Source organism: Halichoerus grypus, chromosome 10 (genome assembly GCF_964656455.1).
Source record: "Halichoerus grypus chromosome 10, mHalGry1.hap1.1, whole genome shotgun sequence".
NCBI classification, from domain to species: Eukaryota; Metazoa; Chordata; class Mammalia; order Carnivora; family Phocidae; genus Halichoerus; species Halichoerus grypus.
The window spans coordinates 124,430,276-124,449,127 of NC_135721.1; the positions used below are offsets into that span (position 1 = coordinate 124,430,276).

Here is an 18,852-nt window from a genome sequence, read left to right on the forward strand (position 1 = left end):
GGTCCTGGGATGGAGCCCCGCATTGGGCTCCCTGCTCAGTGGGGAGTCTGCTTCTCCCTCTTCCCCTCTCCCTGCTCATGTGCTCGTTCGCTCTCTGTCTCTCAGATAAATAAATAAAATCTTTAAAAAACAAAATGTAGCTATTGTGGACAAACCAGCAGTTTCTTTGGCCCGCCCCACATTTGACCTACTGAATCAAAATAATCTGGGATGAAATTTGGGAGTCTGCACATTGACAAACCCTCTCAAGTAATTCTGTTCTAAAACCAGCCGCTGGCAACCTCTACTATGCTTTCTGTCTGTATGGATCTGCCTATCCTAAATATTTCTTATGAATGGAAGCACACAGGAGGTGGCCTTTTGTGTCTGCCTTCGTTCACTTAGCACAACGTTTGCAAGGCTCGTTGTATTGTAGCAAGAATCAATACTTCATTCCCATTGGAGGGATAGGCTGCATTTTGTTTTGTTTATCATTTATCGTTTGATGGGCATCTGCGTTGCTTCCACCTTCTGAGTATTGCAAATGGTGTTCTACGAACATTCGCGTAGAAGTTTTGATTTGAACACCTGTTTTCTATTCATTTAGTTATATACCTGAGAGCGGACTTGCTGGGTCATATGGTAATTCCATGTTTAACTTTTTGAGGAGCCACCAAACTTTTTACTTTTTTAATTTGGCCTCTAGAAACCTTGCAATTACATAGGTGGCTTGCCTTATATTTCTCTTGGAGAGCGCTGCTCTAGATGTTTCTTTCTGCCCAAGAATTCCACAGATGCTAACCTCTCATGTCTGTATACCGCCCTATCTGCCAAGCAGGATTGGAGGAATATAATACTATAAAGGAGATGACAGGAAACTGAAAATCATTATGCCAAGAGTAAAAGAGAGCCAAGAGAATAATAGAGAGGGTTATCACGAACAGATTAAGTGCAACTCAGTAGGGATCTGGAGTATAGAGCCGGCTATGTAACTTTTTCTCAGAGTGCCTGGAAAAGGCTGGGAGGAACTCAGACAATACTGAACTTTTCCCTTAATTAGGCTTCCAAAAATATGGATCGGTTCATTTCTCTTACCTGGAAGTGGTCTATGACTTAGACCTCTGCTGCCCTCTGGTGGCTCTGAGAATAAAGGCACCCCGCCAAGAATTCTTTCCACTCAAAACTCCCCACCCATTGTTGTTCCCACTAGCGTCCCCAAAGCAGCTCAGCCCAGGATCTGAGGAGAGGAGCATCTGAACTCCCCGCCACTCTAAATAGGCCTTGAGCCCTCGCTGAATACCCGCACCCCATCTTCAGGGTCTGGGCTCTGCCCCCACCCTCACAAACTGCCTTTCATTTCCCTGCCCCGGTTGCAAGGGGCGGGGGGGGGGGGGGGGGGGGGGGTGGTTCCTGGTTCAGGCTGGAGCTGGGACCCAGGTCACTCCTGGAAGAAAGCAATTCAAGAGCTGCTATCTGACGTTCGGTATGTAAGACCAGGAGGGCAGAGTGACCAGAATATGAATGAGAAAGCATGAAAGAGAGAGTATGAATAGGTCACAGATATCCAGGGCCAAGATCCTCCCACCTGGGACCTGCTCTACCAGACAGAGTCTCAGGGCTAGAAGGGACTGTAACTCTTGTGGAACTGATGTTTGTCTCTCTGTCCCCTTCTCTTTCTCTTTTTCTCCCTCCCTCCCTGTCCCTCTCCCTCCCTCCCTCTCTCTCTCTCCCCCTCTCTCTCTTTCTCTCTCTCCCTCCCTCCCTCTCTCTCCTCTCTCCCCCTCTCTCCCTCTCTCTCCCTACAGAGAGAGAAGCATCCCACCCCAGCTCATGCAGCCAATCTGGACTGGAATCCAGAGTTTCCCTTGCCTGTCCCTTTTCCTTACTTCCAAAAATATCACAACTGATCCCAAACCACTTGCCTACCTCCATTTTATAGTGAGAGAAAGAAGAATACCAAAATTGTTGAAGCATACAGACCAAGGTTCAAACTAGCCCTGCAACTCACTCTGAGACCCTGGGCGAGTTATTTAAACGTTCTGTTTCCTCATGTGAAAGACACAGGACTTCCCAGGGCCGCTGTGCATGTCAGGTTCTTAGCCCAGCACCTGGGACATCGTCAGTGCTCAGTGAGTGTTAGCTGTTAACTCTTTGGGGGGCTTCTTCATTCTTTTCCAGAGCTTGTGAATCTATAGGAAGCTGGCCTTCTAGGCACCAACCCCCCTGACAAGAGGACTTACCTTGGGTAGGAAAAGGAAAGTGGCCCTCAAGAGCACCCCCTTGCCAGGGGCACGGGTTGCACCTCTAGCCCCTCTCACCCCACATATCCCACTTACCAATGACATTATGCCGCCCAGAGAGTAAGATCCAGAAGAGCAGCAGGGAGAGGATGCAGAGCCCATGATGTCACTGAGGGGGTCTCCGCCACTTGATGGTCAAGGAAAGGGATGGAGAAGTAGGGAGCTCAGAACCCACTGACTTTGGTCAAAGAACAGGTCTGAGATGACTCACACTTGAGGCCTAGTAAGTATCAGAGCCCCAGAAATTCCTGCCCACTGTGCGGAAGTGTTGGAGGAGGTCATGGAGAGGACATGACTGCCAGTTGACATGCAAGCTGGCCCTGGGCGATCGGGCGTTCCTCCCCCTGCCCTGTCCGTGGAATGTACCTCCTCCCACCGTTCCCACAGTGGGAGCCATTTTCAAGGATGTAGCCTTGAGGGAGCGAGGTGTTGAGACCCTCTGGCCGGTGCGTGTGACTGAGCCCCGTAAAGGCCTCTCTGTAAACTGTTAAGGTTCTGGTGGTCAAGTGCTGAGATCTGCTGGCTTCCAGAGCCCAAGACAAGCGTTGTGTGTAAGTTCCCTTGCTTATTACACCTGCCACCTGCTGATCGGGAGTGACCTCTTTCCTTGTCTCAGCATGCCCTCTGCGTATGGGGAGCTGGTTTCGGATTTCACCCCCAAGCGAGCCACCAGGAAGCTGATGGGGAGGGGCGTGTGTGTGGTTTTTCAGTCTGGTCAGAGCTAATTTCAGGGTGTAAGGTTAGGGCATCCATAGGAGCAGGGTCCACTGAGACCTGCTCCCCCAGGCCTGAGGCTGAAATGGCCTTAAAGTGAGGAAGGAAAGGTTCTGATGGCTTCTTTGGTTTAGGATACAACAATAGGAAAAGAGGCCTAGAAAGGCCCCAGGGGTGGGGGAGGGGGACATGGAATTTGGCCCCATCTCAACCTTTGACCTCCAACTCCAACACAATCCCAAGGTCAAATTCAGCCCTTTGGTTCATGCTTTTTCTCTCTCTCTCTCTTTCTCTCCCCTCCCCCGCCCCATGTTGTTGCTCCCATGTGGACAGGGTGGGCTGCCCCAGATGAGGAAGAAAGATCTGGAAGGGACATCTCTCCTGATGCTCAGCCTGAGCTGCACTGGGGCTCACACCTTCCTTTCCAGTCTCACCCCCACCCCCAGCAGAAAATCACCCTTCAGTATTTTAAGATCCCAGGACTGCTGTTTTCACTGAAGACTTCTCCATATTGATTTTTTAGGTGGCATCCACATATTATCTTGATTTTTTAAATAAACAATAACACAATAAGTAAAACAATGGAAGAGGAACCTACCAAAATGTTCAGCAGCCTATTACACTGACACTGGGGGGTCCTCCTCGTTCCCTGCACTCTGAGCCTGGAGCCCTGAGTGTCCCTAGGATGGCCACTTCGAGGCTCATGCCAGCCACTCTTCTTCAGATCAAACACAGACATGTCTACTCAAAAAAATGAGTGTTCTGAACCCAGTAGAAACCAGAATTTCACAGGCCAGTGTGAAAACAGAGGGAAAGGGGGCAAAAAAGACAGCAGTGATGGAAATTTTTTTTTTTTAATATTTTATTTATTTATTTGACAGAGAGATAGAGAGTACAGGTAGGCTGAGAGGCAGGCAGAGGGAGAGGGAGAAGCAGGCTCTCCGCTGAGCAGGGAGCCCGATGTGGGGCTCGATCCCAGGACCCTGGGATCATGACCTGAGCTGAAGGCAGACGCTTAACCGACTGAGCCACCCAGGCGCCCCGGAAATTATTTTTAATTTTAAAGATTTTTATTTATTTATTGAGGGAGGGGCAGAGGGAGAGAGAATCTTGAGCAGACTCAGAGCCCGACACAGGGCTCCATCTCACGACCCTTAGATCACGACCTGAGCCAAAATCAAGAGTCGGATACTTAACTGACTGTGCCAACCAGGCACCCTGGAAGTTTTTAAGTTGTAACTTGCCTTTTTCCATTAGAGTTCGGAATTACAAAAACATTTTTGCAATATTCAAGGTGAATACTAATATTGTCTTTCTTGTTATAAAAGCCCTGCCTACTTAGCAATTTGTCCAAATTTTGAATGCATATGTCCTTTGACCCAGTACGACACATATGGTTCATTACTTACCTCCCCCATAATCATTCTCTCCTTCTTCCTTGCTAATAGAATCTCAATTTTTAAATCAAGGTGGGCCCCTCCCTCAGCCTCAAGGATGAAGCACGTTTAAGACTGTCACATTTTCCCTTTCCCATTTGCAGACATTTGCTTTTCCAGCCAATGAGAGGATGAGGGAAATGTGGGGAGGGGTCAGCTTCCGGGGAAGATGGTCTCTGAGATTAAAAGGAGAGCACCATTTGAGGTAAAGGTCTTTTCACCATTACCCTCGCCACAGACCTTCCTGCTGTGACGTCCAGAGCTGCAGCAACCATCCCACACAGTGAGGCGCGCGTCACGAGGACAAAAGCCAGCACGCTGAGGTTTGTGGGGAAGGAAGGAAATGAGTCTGTTCATTAGTGCTGTGGGTGAGCTGCTGAACCAGCCTCACTGCCTCTCTCCAGACTCTGATGTGAAAAAAATTAAATGTCTTTATTGGCTAAGCCACTGTTAGTTGGGTTTTCTACTACTACGAAGCTCAACAAATTCCTAATGGACAGACTTGCGAATTATATTCATTTTTTCATTCATTCAACAAATACTGATTGAGGGCCTTTTTTTGGGTCAGGCTCTATTGGAGAAACTAGAATTCTACTACAAAGAATTTCCCCAGATTTACCTGCAAAAGTGGGCCAACATCTATATGTACAAGGATTAATGTCCACCAAGAGATGACTAGTTAAAATTAGCTATTTTCATGGTGTCCCATTACAAGAATAATGTGATGACATAAATTTCTCCAGGATATAGCATGTGATCCATTTTGTATGCATTTTTAATTTTTTTTTTTAATTTTTTATATTCTGAGAACCTAAAGACAACCCCTCCCTACAGCAAAGCTACCTGGAGGGGACAAACTGCCTGCCTTGGAGCCAAGGGCCAGCCCCCAAGAAGGAGGTCCAAGGTGGGAACATCCAAGGGACTACAGTGAACTAGTTGCCTACCCCTGTTCCATCCCCAACTCACATTCTCTGATAAAAGAAAAGTCAGCCGGCCCAAGAAGAGGCCCGAGGGTCCCACCCCTGAGGCTTGAGAGAGACATCTGTGGCAAGTCAGCCTAGGCTGAGCTCCCACCCACCTCCGCCCTCGCCACCAGGGCAGCGCCCACGTTCAGTGTTCTCATTAAGTCCCGTAATCCTGCCGACGTGCTCAGACCCCCTAGCTCTCTCATCCTGGCCCTCAAACAGCACAGACAAGAAGGTCAGCACGGTCTTTACTGGGGAAAAGCAGCGCCACACACCATTGCTCAAACCCACGACTGTTTCCAGTGCTCAGGGCAGCAGCAGGAACAGAAGCAGGGCAGAGAGGGCAACGAGAGCCCCCGGGAGGGTCACAGCCCCAGGACGTCACCCTCTCCTGGCAGCCAGGACAAGCCCCCTGTAGTCACCGAAGCAGCTCAGGACAAATCAGGACAGCTAAGGCACCAGGGTCTCTGCAAAAAGAAGCATCGGGTCACAGCTGTGCCCTCCTGGCTCCAGCTCCCCTCCATCCTAGAGAAGCTCGGCATACACTGCTCCCCAAAGCCTTGGATGGCGCCCTGCTTCCCAGACACTCCAGTCCAAACTGGCAGTGAAGACCCTACTCACTCAGCTGTCAACCTTCTGTCTCCGAGCACCGAAACAGCCCACCCTCACCTGACCCCCACCCGGCTCCCCAAATGCATCACCGGCATTCCACCCTTTGCGCCTTTACTAACCACCAGACCCCCACCCCCACCCCCGTCCAGCATGTTCTCCGTGCTTTCCTCCCTTTGTCACATCCTGCCTAGCCTTCAGGGCCCAGATCTAATCCTACTTTGGGCAGAAAGATCTTCCCAAGGAGCCACGCCTACTCTGAGAGCCTAAAAGCCCATGCGGTCTACAAAAAGGGTTCTCATCTGGGGCATAGGATCTTTTTCTCCCACTCGACTCTCCAGGGCAAGAACTTTGTCTCGACCCTCTGAAGTCCCCTACCCAGCACCTAAGCCAGTGGTCTACACACAGCAGCTAAGTGCGCTCTTATCAGTGATGCTGGACCTGACTCACCTAAGGCAGAATCAGAGCGGAGGGTCCAGTTGGGGTTTGTGGCCAGTTCTGGTGGCTGAACGGGCGGGACACAGAAGCGGCCACAGCCTGACTTGCAGCACTTTTCCCCGGCCTGGCAGTTCTCATCCATCATGCAGGTGACAATGCACAGGCCCACCAAAATGTGTGGACAATCACCAGCCCGCCCTGCAGGATAAACAGGCACAGGTAAAGAGACTCAGAGGCTCCAGAGGAATCCATCCCTGACTGTAACTAGATCTTAACCAAAGATCTGCCTGGGAAATCTGGGAGCTAGAGCCTCTGAGAATCGGTGGGGCCCCAAGAGAGCATCGGGATCAACAGTTTTCAAATGGCATCCCACAGAGTTCCCTGGAGGTCCCTTGGTTTGATACTTCTGTCGGTGGGCCTGGGTGGAGTGCCAAGGAGCCCCCCACTGCCTCCCCCAAGGCTGGGCCTCCCAGTGTCCCTTCCTCAGGGAGGCCTCCTCTGCCACCCCAGACAAGGTTCGGCACCCTGCTTTGTGCTCCTCTCATCAGAATTCATTACAATTCCTGATCTGTCTACCTTCCCTGAGAAGCTAATAAGGACAAGAATCTGTCTTCAGAACCTTGAACTGCCTGGGAATCTACATGCTGTCTAAAAACAACACCTGAGCCAGTGCTTCTGAAGTGGAGTTCCACAGTGCCTGGTACAAAAGGAGCATTCAAAACTAGGGATTTGTTTAGGGGCGCCTGGGTGGCTCAGTCGTTGAGCGTCTGCCTTCGGCTCAGGTCATGATCCCAGACTCCTGGGATCCAGCCCCGCATCGGGCTCCCTGCTCCGCGGGGGGGCCTGTTTCTCCCTCTCCCACTCTCCCTGCTTGTGTTCCCTCTCTCGCTGTGTCTCTCTCTGTCAAATAAATGAATAAAATCTTTAAAAAAAAAAAAAGAAAGAAAGAAAAAGAAAGTCCTTGGTCTAGATACCATTAAAAAAAAAAATAGGGATTTGTTTAAAAAATATATATTGAAACTAAAGAAATCAAATCAGGAATGCTTTTATCTGTTGTGGATATGTTGCTAAGAATCTGGTCAGCAAACCATGATCTTGGGCAATTCCCTCACTTTACAGACGAAGAAACTGGCTCAGGACGAGTCTGCTTCCCCGAGGTCACAGAGCCAGTCAGCAGCAGAACCAAGACCGCAAGCCAAGCTACCTGTCTTCCAGACTCGGGACTTTTCCTACTAACCCACACTGCCTTCCCCTAGCTCTTTCGACGCCAGCACGGGCCCCCGGGCCCCAGGAGGAGGGGTGGCTTTGGGTTGGGGGCTAGGCAGACAGGAGGGATGAGAACTCTGACTCCCCCCAGGAAGGGAAAGACAAGGAGGTCACAGATGGCTCCCGCCCCAACCGACCCTGGAACTCAAGGATTCCTTCCCCCAGGGGCCAACATACCTCCCTTGATGTCTCCACGGCACGAGTGGCCGCAGCCACTGCTGCAGCATTTATGCCCCTGGGGACAGGACTCGTCCCTGTCACACAGCTCCTCGCACGGAAGGGGGTCGGCAGGACATTCGCCACCAGACTCTGTCATAGAATCAGAGCATGGGGCCCAGAGGTGTTCAGGCCCAGTGTTTCCAGTTACTTTCACTGTGACTCTTGAGTGCAAAATTTTATTTTTCATTGCGTATGTTAATCCATACGCATGCTTAAAATGTAGGTATTTATGTGCATACATGTATATACTTTACAGTCTTTCTATTTCTTTTCTTTTTTTTTTTTTTTAAATGCTGCTCATCAACTATTAAACTGATCTCAAGACTCGTAGTCTGGAAAACACTGTTGAGGTCTAACCCACTGTGGCAAACAGACTTATTGCCAGCCCCATATTCACTCTCCCTCCCTCCTTCCTGTGGCAGACACCTATGGTCGTGGCCCCCCGTGAACCACACCTCCCATATTGTCTCTGGGCTGGACTGTGTGACTTGCTTTGACCAACAGGACACCAGCAAGTGTGATGTGAGCAGAGGCTTGGTAAGCACTTGCATATTGGGACTGGTCCTCTTAAAACACCCCCCCCTTGGAAACCAGCCGCTACGCCGAGAAGCAGCCTGGGCTCAACTACAGGATGATGAGGTGCCCCAAAGAGAGAGAAGCTGGATGAAGAGAAGCATCCTGCCTGGTCCAGCCACCGCTGAGCTCCCCGCTGAGCTCCCAACTGCACGCAGCTGCGTAAGTGACCTAGCTTCGGCATATGTGGGCCTAAGAACTGCCCAGCTGAGCCCGGCCAACCCAAACAGCTGTGGGAAAGAGGCAACTGTTGTTATTTTGAGCCACTAAGTTTGGGAAGTATTTGTAATGCAGCCATGGATAACTGAAACACTTGCCAATAAAACCACAGGTGTGTTAGGAGAGGCAGGGAGCCCAGCCAGCTACAATGATTTGCTTCCCCAAATTACCCTGTAGCTCGGAGTGGGCCACAAGCTAAGACATCAGCTGGGAAAACTTTTGCATTCCTGATCCAGGTAATGCACCTTTCAGACTGCCCCCTGGCTTCTCTTTCTTCCAGTGCAAAGACAGACGTAACACAGGGAGGTACAGCTGTCTTCTTTCAACCACAAGGCAACGAGTATGAGGACGAAGCCAAGGAATGTGAAGGAGAAGGGAAAAAAAAAAAATAACCTCATCCTTATTAGCATCGTGGAGCCACCACCCCAGCCCTGGTCCCTACTTCAGGACTTCTTGTTACGTGAGAAAAACAAACTTGTATTTGGTTAATTTTCTGCTGCATACAGCCAAGCACATCCACGACGTGGCCCTTCACCACCCCTCTGAAGATAACAACGCTCAGAGAAGAGAAGGGGTTTGCCCAGAACCACAGAGTGAGTCAGCGGCAAAGCAGGACAAAACTCAGCCTCTTGGTTTGGAAGCACTCCTTCCACTGCGCCATCCGTAAAACACGCAGGCCCTGGGCCAGGTCCTCGGGGGCAGGCACACCCCAAGAAGCCACATCCAAACCAAACCGACTCGCCATGACTAATTCATCTCAGTGTTTATTTCAGGTTCTTTAGGTGGAGAGAAGAAGTGACAGGCTATTAAAAGCATTGTAGAAAACTGAAGCAGGACTGGCCCAGTGCCTCTGAGTTGGGACACGGAAGTAAAATTGCCTGTGGCTGGCTCGGGGAAGTCTGCCATGATGGAAAAAAGCAAGCATTGGCCTCCAAGGAGGCTGCAGCTGAACAATCAGGGCCTAATCACCTGGCATCACAGGGTTTTCCTGAACAGCCCCTATTTCAAAGATTCTCTGCCATTGTCAGATCACATCAAATCTGATTTTTTATCCAGGAAATATGGTCATGCTAACTGCCAGATGTAGCTTTCCACACCTCGCCACCTGCTTGACAAACACTAAAATCTATTTAACAAAGAACAAAGCCTTTCATCCCACAGTTGAGAACGCTGGGCATAAAAACATCTCTCTGGTGGGAAAAACCTACCAATATAACTTCTCATGGGATTATAGGGAGAAGCACCCTTCCCAGATGTCACCATTTTGCTGAGCTTGGCCCTGAAGTGACCAATGCCAGGAGCACTCTGCTACTCTCTGCCCTCATCCCCAGGACTAGGCATAGAGACCAAACCTCTACTCTCTTCCAGGCCAGGCTTCCTTGAGGTCCCTGGGGTTTTGTCAAATAGTAGATGCAGTGAAGGGACTCTTGGGGAACAGGCTGAAGCCCTGAGGGTCAGAGCACATGCCCTTTGACCAGTGCCCACCATGGCCACCCACTGCATCCCCCATGTGTGATGCCTGAATCCCTGCCAAATAATTCCCTACTCTCCACTTGAACGCTGGACTTCATGACCTCCAAGCCAGACTATGACATCCTTACACTTTTTTCTAAGATTTGTTTATTTATTTATTTATTTTAGAGAGAGAGAGAGCACAAGCCAGAGGGAGAGAGAGAATCTCAAGCGGACTCCGTGCTGAGCACAGAGCCTGATGCAGGGTCTCACAACCCTGAGACCACGACCTGAGCCGAAATCAAGTCAGACACTTGGGGCACCGGGGTGGCTCAGTCGTTAAGCGTCTGCCTTCAGCTCAGGTCATGATCCCAGGGTCCTGGGATCGAGCCCCACATCGGGCTCCCTGCTCGGCAGGAAGCCTGCTTCTCCCTCTCCCACTCCCCTGCTTGTGTTCCCTCTTTCACTGTGTCTCTCTCTGTCAAATAAATAAATAAAAATATTAAAAAAAAAAAAAAAGTCAGACACTTAACCGACTGCGCCACCCAGGTGCCCCCATCCTTACACTTTATACTTAACTGAAATCTGGTTGTCAAGAAGTTCTATCCAGGGCCACCTGGGTGGCTCAGTCGTTGAGCGTCTGCCTTCGGCTCAGGTCATGATCCCAGGGTCCTGGGATAGAGCCCCACATCAGGCTCCCTGCTCGGCGGGATGCCTGCTTCTCCCTCTCCCGCTCCCCCTGCTTGTGTTCCCTCTCTCGCTGTCTCTCTCTGTGAAATAAATAAATAAAATCTTAAAAAAAAAAAAGTTCTATCCATTGGTCCTTGTCCTATGCCCAGAGACCTTGTGAAAACATGGCTAGTGCCATCATCCTAGACAAGGATCTTCTGCCTCCCACTGTCTCAGCTTTCCCAAACTAGGTAAGCTCAGTTCCTCATACCACATGGTTTCCAGGCACCTCACAGTTATCTAACCAGGAATCAGGATGAGAAACAGGAATGAGAGTCAGAATGGGAATGGTCATCCCCACCCTGCAAAAATGCCCCATCCCAAGACCCAAGCTATCACAAAAAAAAAAAAAAAAAGGAATAAAAAGCTGAAGCCCAGGAAATACTCAGACATGGGCTTTACTGTTACCCCAGCTCTAACCTTCCCCTATATCTGAGGGAAGGACAGTGGTGCTGGTAGAAAAGTGAAATCTCAGAACTTCTTAAGCCAAGAAGGGCCCTCTGAGCCATCACACCTGCTCCTTTTGCAAACAGCCAGCCAGACATCCAGCAAAGGGACAGGATTGGCCTGAGATCAATAGTGGCAGAATTGGGTCCCAAATTCCCAGCTCTGACACTAGGACCAATGATGTGGTCCTTTAAGCCGTATCATTATGATTCCCTCCAGGATTACCCAAGAACAAGAGCTGGGACTCACGCATGCACGGGGAGCCTGGGTGGCTCCCTGCTCAGCAGGGAGTCTGCTTCTCCCTCTCCCTTTGCCCCTCCCCCTGCTCCTTCTCTCTCTCTCTCTCTCACTCACTCTCTCAAATAAATAAATAAAATCTTTACTTTAAAAAGTCTAATAAAGAAACCTTTAAAAAAATTTTTTTTAAATAATAAAGTAAAATGGAAACCAGACTGGGCCTCTCCTCCCTGCTTTTATAAGCCCTGCAAAGGCTTCCCAGTGCTCTTAGAACAAAGCCTTAGACAGAGGCCCTGGAGACTCACCCCAAATCTGGACTCTCCCTAACTGGAGCCATCTTCCTTCTCCTTCTCTTTTCTCCAACCCCACTGACCTCCTTTCACTTCCTTGAAACAGTAAGCTCGTGCCTACTCCCGGCCTTGGCCCGTGCAGTTCCCCCTTCCTGGCACCCCACGGCCAGCACCCTCTCATCCTCCAGGTTGAAAGGACACCTCCTCCATAGCTCGCTTTGATGCCCCTTCACAGCCCTCATCACCATCGGTGCCCAGTAGTTAGAAGCACGGCTGCCTCGCTCACCACGAGATGTACAGATGCCAGCCAGGCCGACACTCGATACGGAGTGAGTGAGTGGGTAAGTGAGGGAGTGGACAGAAAGGTCAGACTTGGGATGGCGGGGAGGGAACCTGAACAGAGAGGTGCTGGGCATCACAGCATGAGCTGTTGAGCGTTACTTGGCAGGTTTTCTATAGGCCTTTTATTTTTATTTATTTATTTATTTATTTTTATTATGTTATGTTAGTCACCATACAGTGCATCATTAGTTTTTGATGTAGTGATCCACGATTCATTGTTTTCGTACAACACCCAGTGCTCCACGCAGTGCGTGCCCTCCTTAATACCCATCACCGGGCTAACCCATCCCCAACCCCGCTCCCCTCTATAGGATTTTTAAATACATTTCTTCCAAAGTATATGATACAGACTGAATGTTTGTGTTCCCCCAGTGTGATGGACTTAGGAGATGGGGGCTTCGGGAGGTGATCAGGTCATGAGAGGGGTGCCCCCATGAAGGGGACGATGCCCGTATTGCCCCCTTCCACCGTATGAGGTCCCGGTGAAGACGTGGTAGCCTATGAACCAGGAAGCTGGCTCTCACCAGACACTGAAGATGCTGGCACCTTAATCTTGGACTTCTCAGCCTCCAGAATTGTAAGAAATAAACTTCTGTTATTTATAAGCCAGCCAGTCTGCGGTATCCTGTTCTAACAGCCCAAAGGTCATTATCACTCTTTGAGGTAAATATGCTTATCTCCACTTTACAGAGACAAAGGTGAGGTTCAGAGAGGCCACGCAGCAAGCAGAGAAGCCAGAACTGTCTCACGGGAGCAGGGCCCAATGTCTGCCCTGAGCCCTCGGGTGGCCTGACTGTCCCTCCACCTTACCAGACAGACCAGCACTGGCTCTGGTAAACCTCTGGCAATGGCAGGACTGAGGGAAAGCAGGGACTGTGCAGAGCCCAGGACGCACAGCTTCCTGTGATAGCGAGGGTAGCAACCAGTCTCACTGAGCGGCCCAGCCCAGGACCAGAGCCACAGAAAAGTCATTAACTACTAACACCACAGCCAGTACTGCCTCCCGCCAGACGAGGACCCCCACTCAGCCAGTAAGTACACTCCGGGAGATCTGCAGGGAGGTCACTCTGGCAGGCTGCCTGGCTCCAAGGGACAAGGAAGCCCCATCTGGCCCGGCCAGGGCCCAGGGTCACTCACCAAGGGTCTGGCCTGCGTGCCGGCCTCTCCCTCAGCCCCTGTCACTCGGCCATCAGCTTCACACACTGGAAGACTGTGCTGGGCCCTCCAGGCTGGCGGTGAGTGACCGGCCTGACACAGGTTCCCAGGCTCTGGTTCCAAAACTGGGCCGCAGGAGTCCTGGCAAGGAGTACAACCTTCTATTCTCCCTTATGGGCAGGGCGCCCAAGAGAGCTGCTGAAACCAGACACAGACAGCCGCACGGGGCTCAGGGGAGGGGCCCGCTACCTGGGGAGGTTCAGCCGGAAGGAAAGAGGTGGTCACACGCTGTGGAGTTCCAGGGTCTCCGAGAGGAAGAGGTCGGGGAGGAGAAAGCAATCCTGGTTCTTGACCAAAGGGGCTGGTTAGCAACCGCACTCCTCATGAAGCCCACCTTAGCAGGCAACAGGAAGGCAGCTAATGTCTACTGAGGGCCAAACGCTTCACATACTTTGACTCTCTACAACAACTTCCAAGGCTTATTCTTTCCATTTTACAGAGGAGGGAAATGTGGCTCAGGGAAGCAGAAGACACGTGATCAGGGACCTGCTGGCCAGTAACTGGTGAGCCTCAGGCTTGAACCCAGCTCTCTGATGACCAAAACCTAGGCTTTTCTGCTGGAATAGCTGCCACGTGCACTCAAGAGGATGGTCCCAGTCTCTTTAGAAAACATAATGGAAGGCGTGCTGTAAGACCCCATTTAACACAGTGAAGAAAAAAATAAAACTTAGGCATTGACTTATCAAGAAGTATTTTAAAGGGGCGCCTGGGTGGCTCAGTCGTTAAGCGTCTGCCTTCAGCTCAGGTCATGATCCCAGGGTCCTGAGATCGAGCCCCGCGTCGGGCTCCCTGCTTGGCGGGAAGCCTGCTTCTCCCTCTCCCACTCCCCCTGCCTGTGTTCCTTCTCTCGCTGTGTCTCTCTCTGTCAAATAAATAAAATCTTAAAAAAAAAAAAAAGAAGTATTTTAAAACTATAAAACACCCTGAAATAAACCAAATGCACTTGGACAATGGGAAGACATAAAGATTCAACATAAAAATGTCAGTTGTCCCTAACTTAATTTTTTTAAGATTTTATTTATTTATTTATTTATTTATTTATTTATTTATTTTAATTTATTTATTTGACAGAGAGAGAGATAGTGAGAGAGGGAACACAAGCCGGGGGAGTGGGAGAGGGAGAAGCAGGCTTCCCGCGAAGCAGGGAGCCCGATGCGGGCCTCGATCCTAGGACCCCGGGATCATGAACTGAGCCGAAGGCAGACACTTAACGACTGAGCCACCCAGGCACCCAAGATTTTATTTATTAATTTGAGAGAGAAAGAGACCAAGAGTGGGGGAAGGGGCAGAGGGAGAGGGAGAAGCAGACTCCCCACTGAGCAGGGAGCCTGATGACACAGGGTTCGATCCCAGGACCCTGGGATCATGACCTGAGCTGAAGGCGGACGCTTAACCGACTAAGCCACCCAGGTGCCCCCCTGAAATTAATGTATACATCTAACATCTCTCCAATAAAAGCAGCCTCCATATTTTCAGGGAGTGGGATCGTGAGAAACAATATGATAATAAAATATATTTGCAAGCACAAACAAGCAAAATTAACCATAAAAATCTGGAAACAAGAGAGAAATGAGAAGGAGTGAGCCACGGGAGATACATCATCAATTTCTAACACTTTTTGGCAAGGCCTTTCAGGGACCGGGGGAGGCGGCAAGCACTAGAGCAGAAAATTCTGCAAGCCACGATCTCCCTCCTGGCAGCCTCCTCTGCCTGCCTGGATCACATGCCACGCAGATCATTCTGGCTGGGGTACCCGTTCTCTATCTTTTTTTTTTAGAAAAGTTCTCAGAATTTGACAGGCACTTAATTTTTGTTGTTCAAAGGAAAGAAAAGCCAACAATAGGATGGCGCAGGCTTATCTGAGAAAGAAGCAGGCAGGCCCAAGAGCCCATGGGCCCCCCAAGGGCAGTGTTTCTTACCCAGCTTTGGTTTAGAGACTGGGACCACACAGTGCTTGTTGCAGCCAAACGTGCAGCATTTCTTTGTACCTGGACAAGTCTCATCAGTGATGCACCTTTGGAAGCAGGACTGTTTCCGAACAGCCCTGGGACAATCTCCTTTCCTCCCTGTAGCAAAAAAGGGAGACAACCACAAAAAAAAAAAAGAAAAAAGAGAGAGAGAGAGAGAGAGAGAAAGAGAGAGAGATAGTAGTGCCACCTGGTGGCACCCACAGGTGTAGCAAAAGGGAAAATCAAAGGAAGGAAGCCCTGAGCTTCTTTAGGACTCTCAACCCTGAAAGGAAAAAAAAAAAAGGACTCTCAACCCTGGCGCTAAAGCAGAGACAGTAACAATGATAAGAGCTCACATTTACTGTCACATTTACTGAGTTCACCTTGTGCCAGGAACCTCTCATTTGATCCTCACAACAATCCCAAGAGGTACAAACCATTATCTCCATTTAACAGGTGAGGAAATGGAGGCTTAAAAGCTTAACCCTTAAAAAGAGCTGCTTACGGCTTATTTGCAGCGTGAAAAGTCTGCTTGGCTCGGGGTCTACTCTTTTGATCACTACCTCTAACAGGCTTCCCCTCACAACTTGGCCCTCCAGCCTTCACTTAGCCATACAGCCTATGAGCCCCGAGTGCATATAAAAAGCAGAGATCATCAGTTGTGGGTTCTTTCCTGATAGAAGACAAAGCACTGGGGACTGAGTGATTAAAGAAACCCCCAAAGCGGGAAGAGGTGCTGCGGGCAAGCTAGATTTCCAGAGCCCATCTAGGAGGGAGGAGGCTCTCTGGGTCTTTCTAGCCCAGAGGCAAGGTCAGAGAGCACACCTGGGATTTTGCCCCTCCAGCCAACATACCTTCTGGAAGGTCTCCTCGGCAGACCCGACCGCAGCCCATGCTGCAGCACTTCTGCCTGGCCGGACACGACTCATCCCCCTGGCACAGCTCTCTGCACGGGTTCTTATCAGGAGGGCATTCTCCTGCTTTCACTGCAAAAGATATCCCACGAGGTTGGGGTGACTGGCTAAGCCTCAAGAAATGGGGAATGGAAGCTGAGCGCACTTCAAGGATGTTCAGCCTCTGCCAACATTCCTATCCAAAATAGCTCTGCAACCACTGTCCCCTCCCCCCACACAACCCCTGAAACTCGCCCACCACTACCGGATGTCCAGCCACTTTGCGGATAAAGAGAGGGAAAGGTTGGGGTGATCCTGTTAACATTTAAGGAGCTCTAGGGAAACGCTAGAACCTCTAATAAGCCAGACTGGAAGTCCTACCTCCTTGTCCAGAGAGGGAAAAGAAAGCCAGGAAGACCTACCCCGGCTGGCCTGAGAATCTACGCATCCAGTCCTGTCCTACAGAGATGACCATTCTCCACAAATGAGGACTCTCGCTCCAGGAAGAGGTAGGGGATGACTTCTTAGTCACTTTCTGTTGGGATCCCAAATAATAGCTCACCATGCTCTCCTGCAGCCACCCAGGATGTCAGGGACCCAAGAGCAAGAAGTGCCTTCAGGAGGAAGAGGCAGCTCAGCATGACGATGGCGCCGAGAGTTGAGATGAGCGCTCAGTCCAGGCCGGAGGTGTACACCTTGCCCAGAGCATCAACCAAGGGAAGGGCAGGACTAGGAGACTGGCCTAAACCCAGCCCCAAAGTCTTCCCTTTCGCAATATTCCCCAAGGATGTCTTCTCCTGACAAGAAGAAAAGTGACTGGTTGCTGGTGTGTGGGAAAATTCCTGGCACTCCCAAAGAGCACACGTGATGATGATCATCAGACTCTGTAATGCAATATACACAACACCCCTGGGCAATGAGGAGGAACCTGGTCGGTAGCCGCGGAAATGGAGGGATGGCCACTGGACACAGGATCAAAAGGAGCCCTAAAGGACTTTGGAAGGACACAGCTGCAGTCAAAGTGACAGAGGGAAGGACCAGAGACACAACTTAATAATAACCAAAGCTAATAAAATGCAGTGTGGCTCCTGTTCATGCTAGCAACCTAGAAAACAGAGAATGGAGCAGACTACTTAGAAACCATCAAAAAACTACAATAAAACCATACTTGAGTTTGTTCAGAACTAATACAAATGCACCAAGCACCTACATCTTGGTCTGTCTAGCTCATACAGGCCATTTTTGGATTGTGTGAAGGCTAGTTGACAGAATCCAAAAGAAGTGGCTACGACTCAAGTAGTCTAGACCATCTATACTCCCTTTCTTCATCTCCTCTTCCTCTATTTCGTTTTACTTTTATCTGTTCTGCTTATGACTTTGGTCAGACATGATATTTAATGGTATCCACTGAGACTGCTTAGCCCAGTAAGATTAAAGAGTAAAGTAAAAAATCTCCTTAATAGAGCCAAAGAGTTTGGTGCCAAAGAGTTGCCTTATTATTTTAAGGCTGATATTGGAGCATGGAGGTAATTAACATTTGTTGACGACTTAACATGTGCTTTATATGTATTATTTATTTTAAAACTCACAATAATCTTGCAGAGGTAATAAAACTGGTTCAGGGGGGTTGAGAAAGAATGCCCAAAGTCATAAAGCTAGTAAGTGGTGGTTACTGAAATTTAATAATAGTAACGACAGATAGCATTGCTTGAGTGCTTACTTGCTCCACAGTTCTAAGTGCTTAACATGAATTAACTCACTTAATCCTCACTGCAACCCTATGAATTAGGTACTATTATCCCCGCTCTACAGATGGGGAAACTGAGGCACAGAAAGAAACGCGGGTCACACAGTTAGGAGGTGGTAGACCAAAGGTAGGCAGCCCAATTCAATAGTCAAGTTCTTAATCACCGTATCATCCTGGATTTGAACTCAGATCTTTCTACATGAAAAACTTGTACTTTTTACTATCCCATATTGTGACCTGATAAAAGTAACATCTTATCTCTAAGCCAGAGCTAAGTGGAGCTCTGGGGAACTCCACAGCTGTTAAACGCCTACATCCCCTCCCCATCCCAGAATCACCTGTCTGAAGAGAGAAGCCCAGCTCCCTGGGGCTTGGGGAGTCCACGGGCCAAGACCCAAACTTCATTATGATGCCTTCAGATGCAAGAGGCAGCCCCTGAGGCCTAAGCCTGGAGGGACCCGGTGGGTGTTTGGGACGGCATGGGTCAGACCCCCCTCTTGTTGGGTTTTCAGGTCCCCGCATTACGCCCACTCTACGGCTTTCAAAGACTGAACTGCAGGCGCCGCTGTGCTCCCCTCCGCACCCAAACCCCAGCCCAGGGAGCCTGCTCCCCTCCTCCTGCCCCGCACTTTTCCACCGGTCTCGGCCCAGCGGAGAGAGCTCACGGACCAAACACCTACAGTCTGCACCCGAGGCGCGGCGCCGCCCCGGACAAAGCCCCGGCCACAGCGCTCACAGCGCCGGCAGGCATCCGGGACCCCAGCGAGACGCGGCCTTGCGGTTCCCATGGAAACTCCGCGGTTCGCCGCGGCGCGCTTCCGGGTCGGCGCGCG

The 18,852-nt window shown here is 50.1% G+C and overlaps 1 protein-coding gene across 7 annotated transcripts; it reads right to left on the reverse strand.

The window, feature by feature from the left end:
• Nucleotides 1-4,041: 4,041 nt before the first annotated feature.
• WFDC3 (WAP four-disulfide core domain 3) lies at nucleotides 4,042-18,849 on the reverse strand. 7 transcript variants are annotated; one of them, XM_078057248.1, is made up of 7 exons: nucleotides 18,756-18,849; nucleotides 16,835-17,069; nucleotides 16,234-16,365; nucleotides 15,350-15,496; nucleotides 7,885-8,016; nucleotides 6,454-6,639; nucleotides 4,042-5,861 (listed from the first exon to the last, which is right to left on the reverse strand). In XM_078057248.1, the coding sequence occupies exons 2-7, from the start codon at nucleotides 16,911-16,913 to the stop codon at nucleotides 5,845-5,847; spliced, it is 693 nt and encodes a 230-aa protein (XP_077913374.1). In that variant the 5' UTR covers nucleotides 16,914-17,069; nucleotides 18,756-18,849; the 3' UTR covers nucleotides 4,042-5,844. The 7 variants fall into 7 exon arrangements, with proteins under 7 accessions (XP_077913374.1, XP_077913373.1, XP_035959748.1 ...); XM_078057247.1 differs by having other exon boundaries at nucleotides 18,700-18,832; XM_036103855.2 differs by having other exon boundaries at nucleotides 15,419-15,496; nucleotides 18,689-18,816.
• Nucleotides 18,850-18,852: the final 3 nt, after the last annotated feature.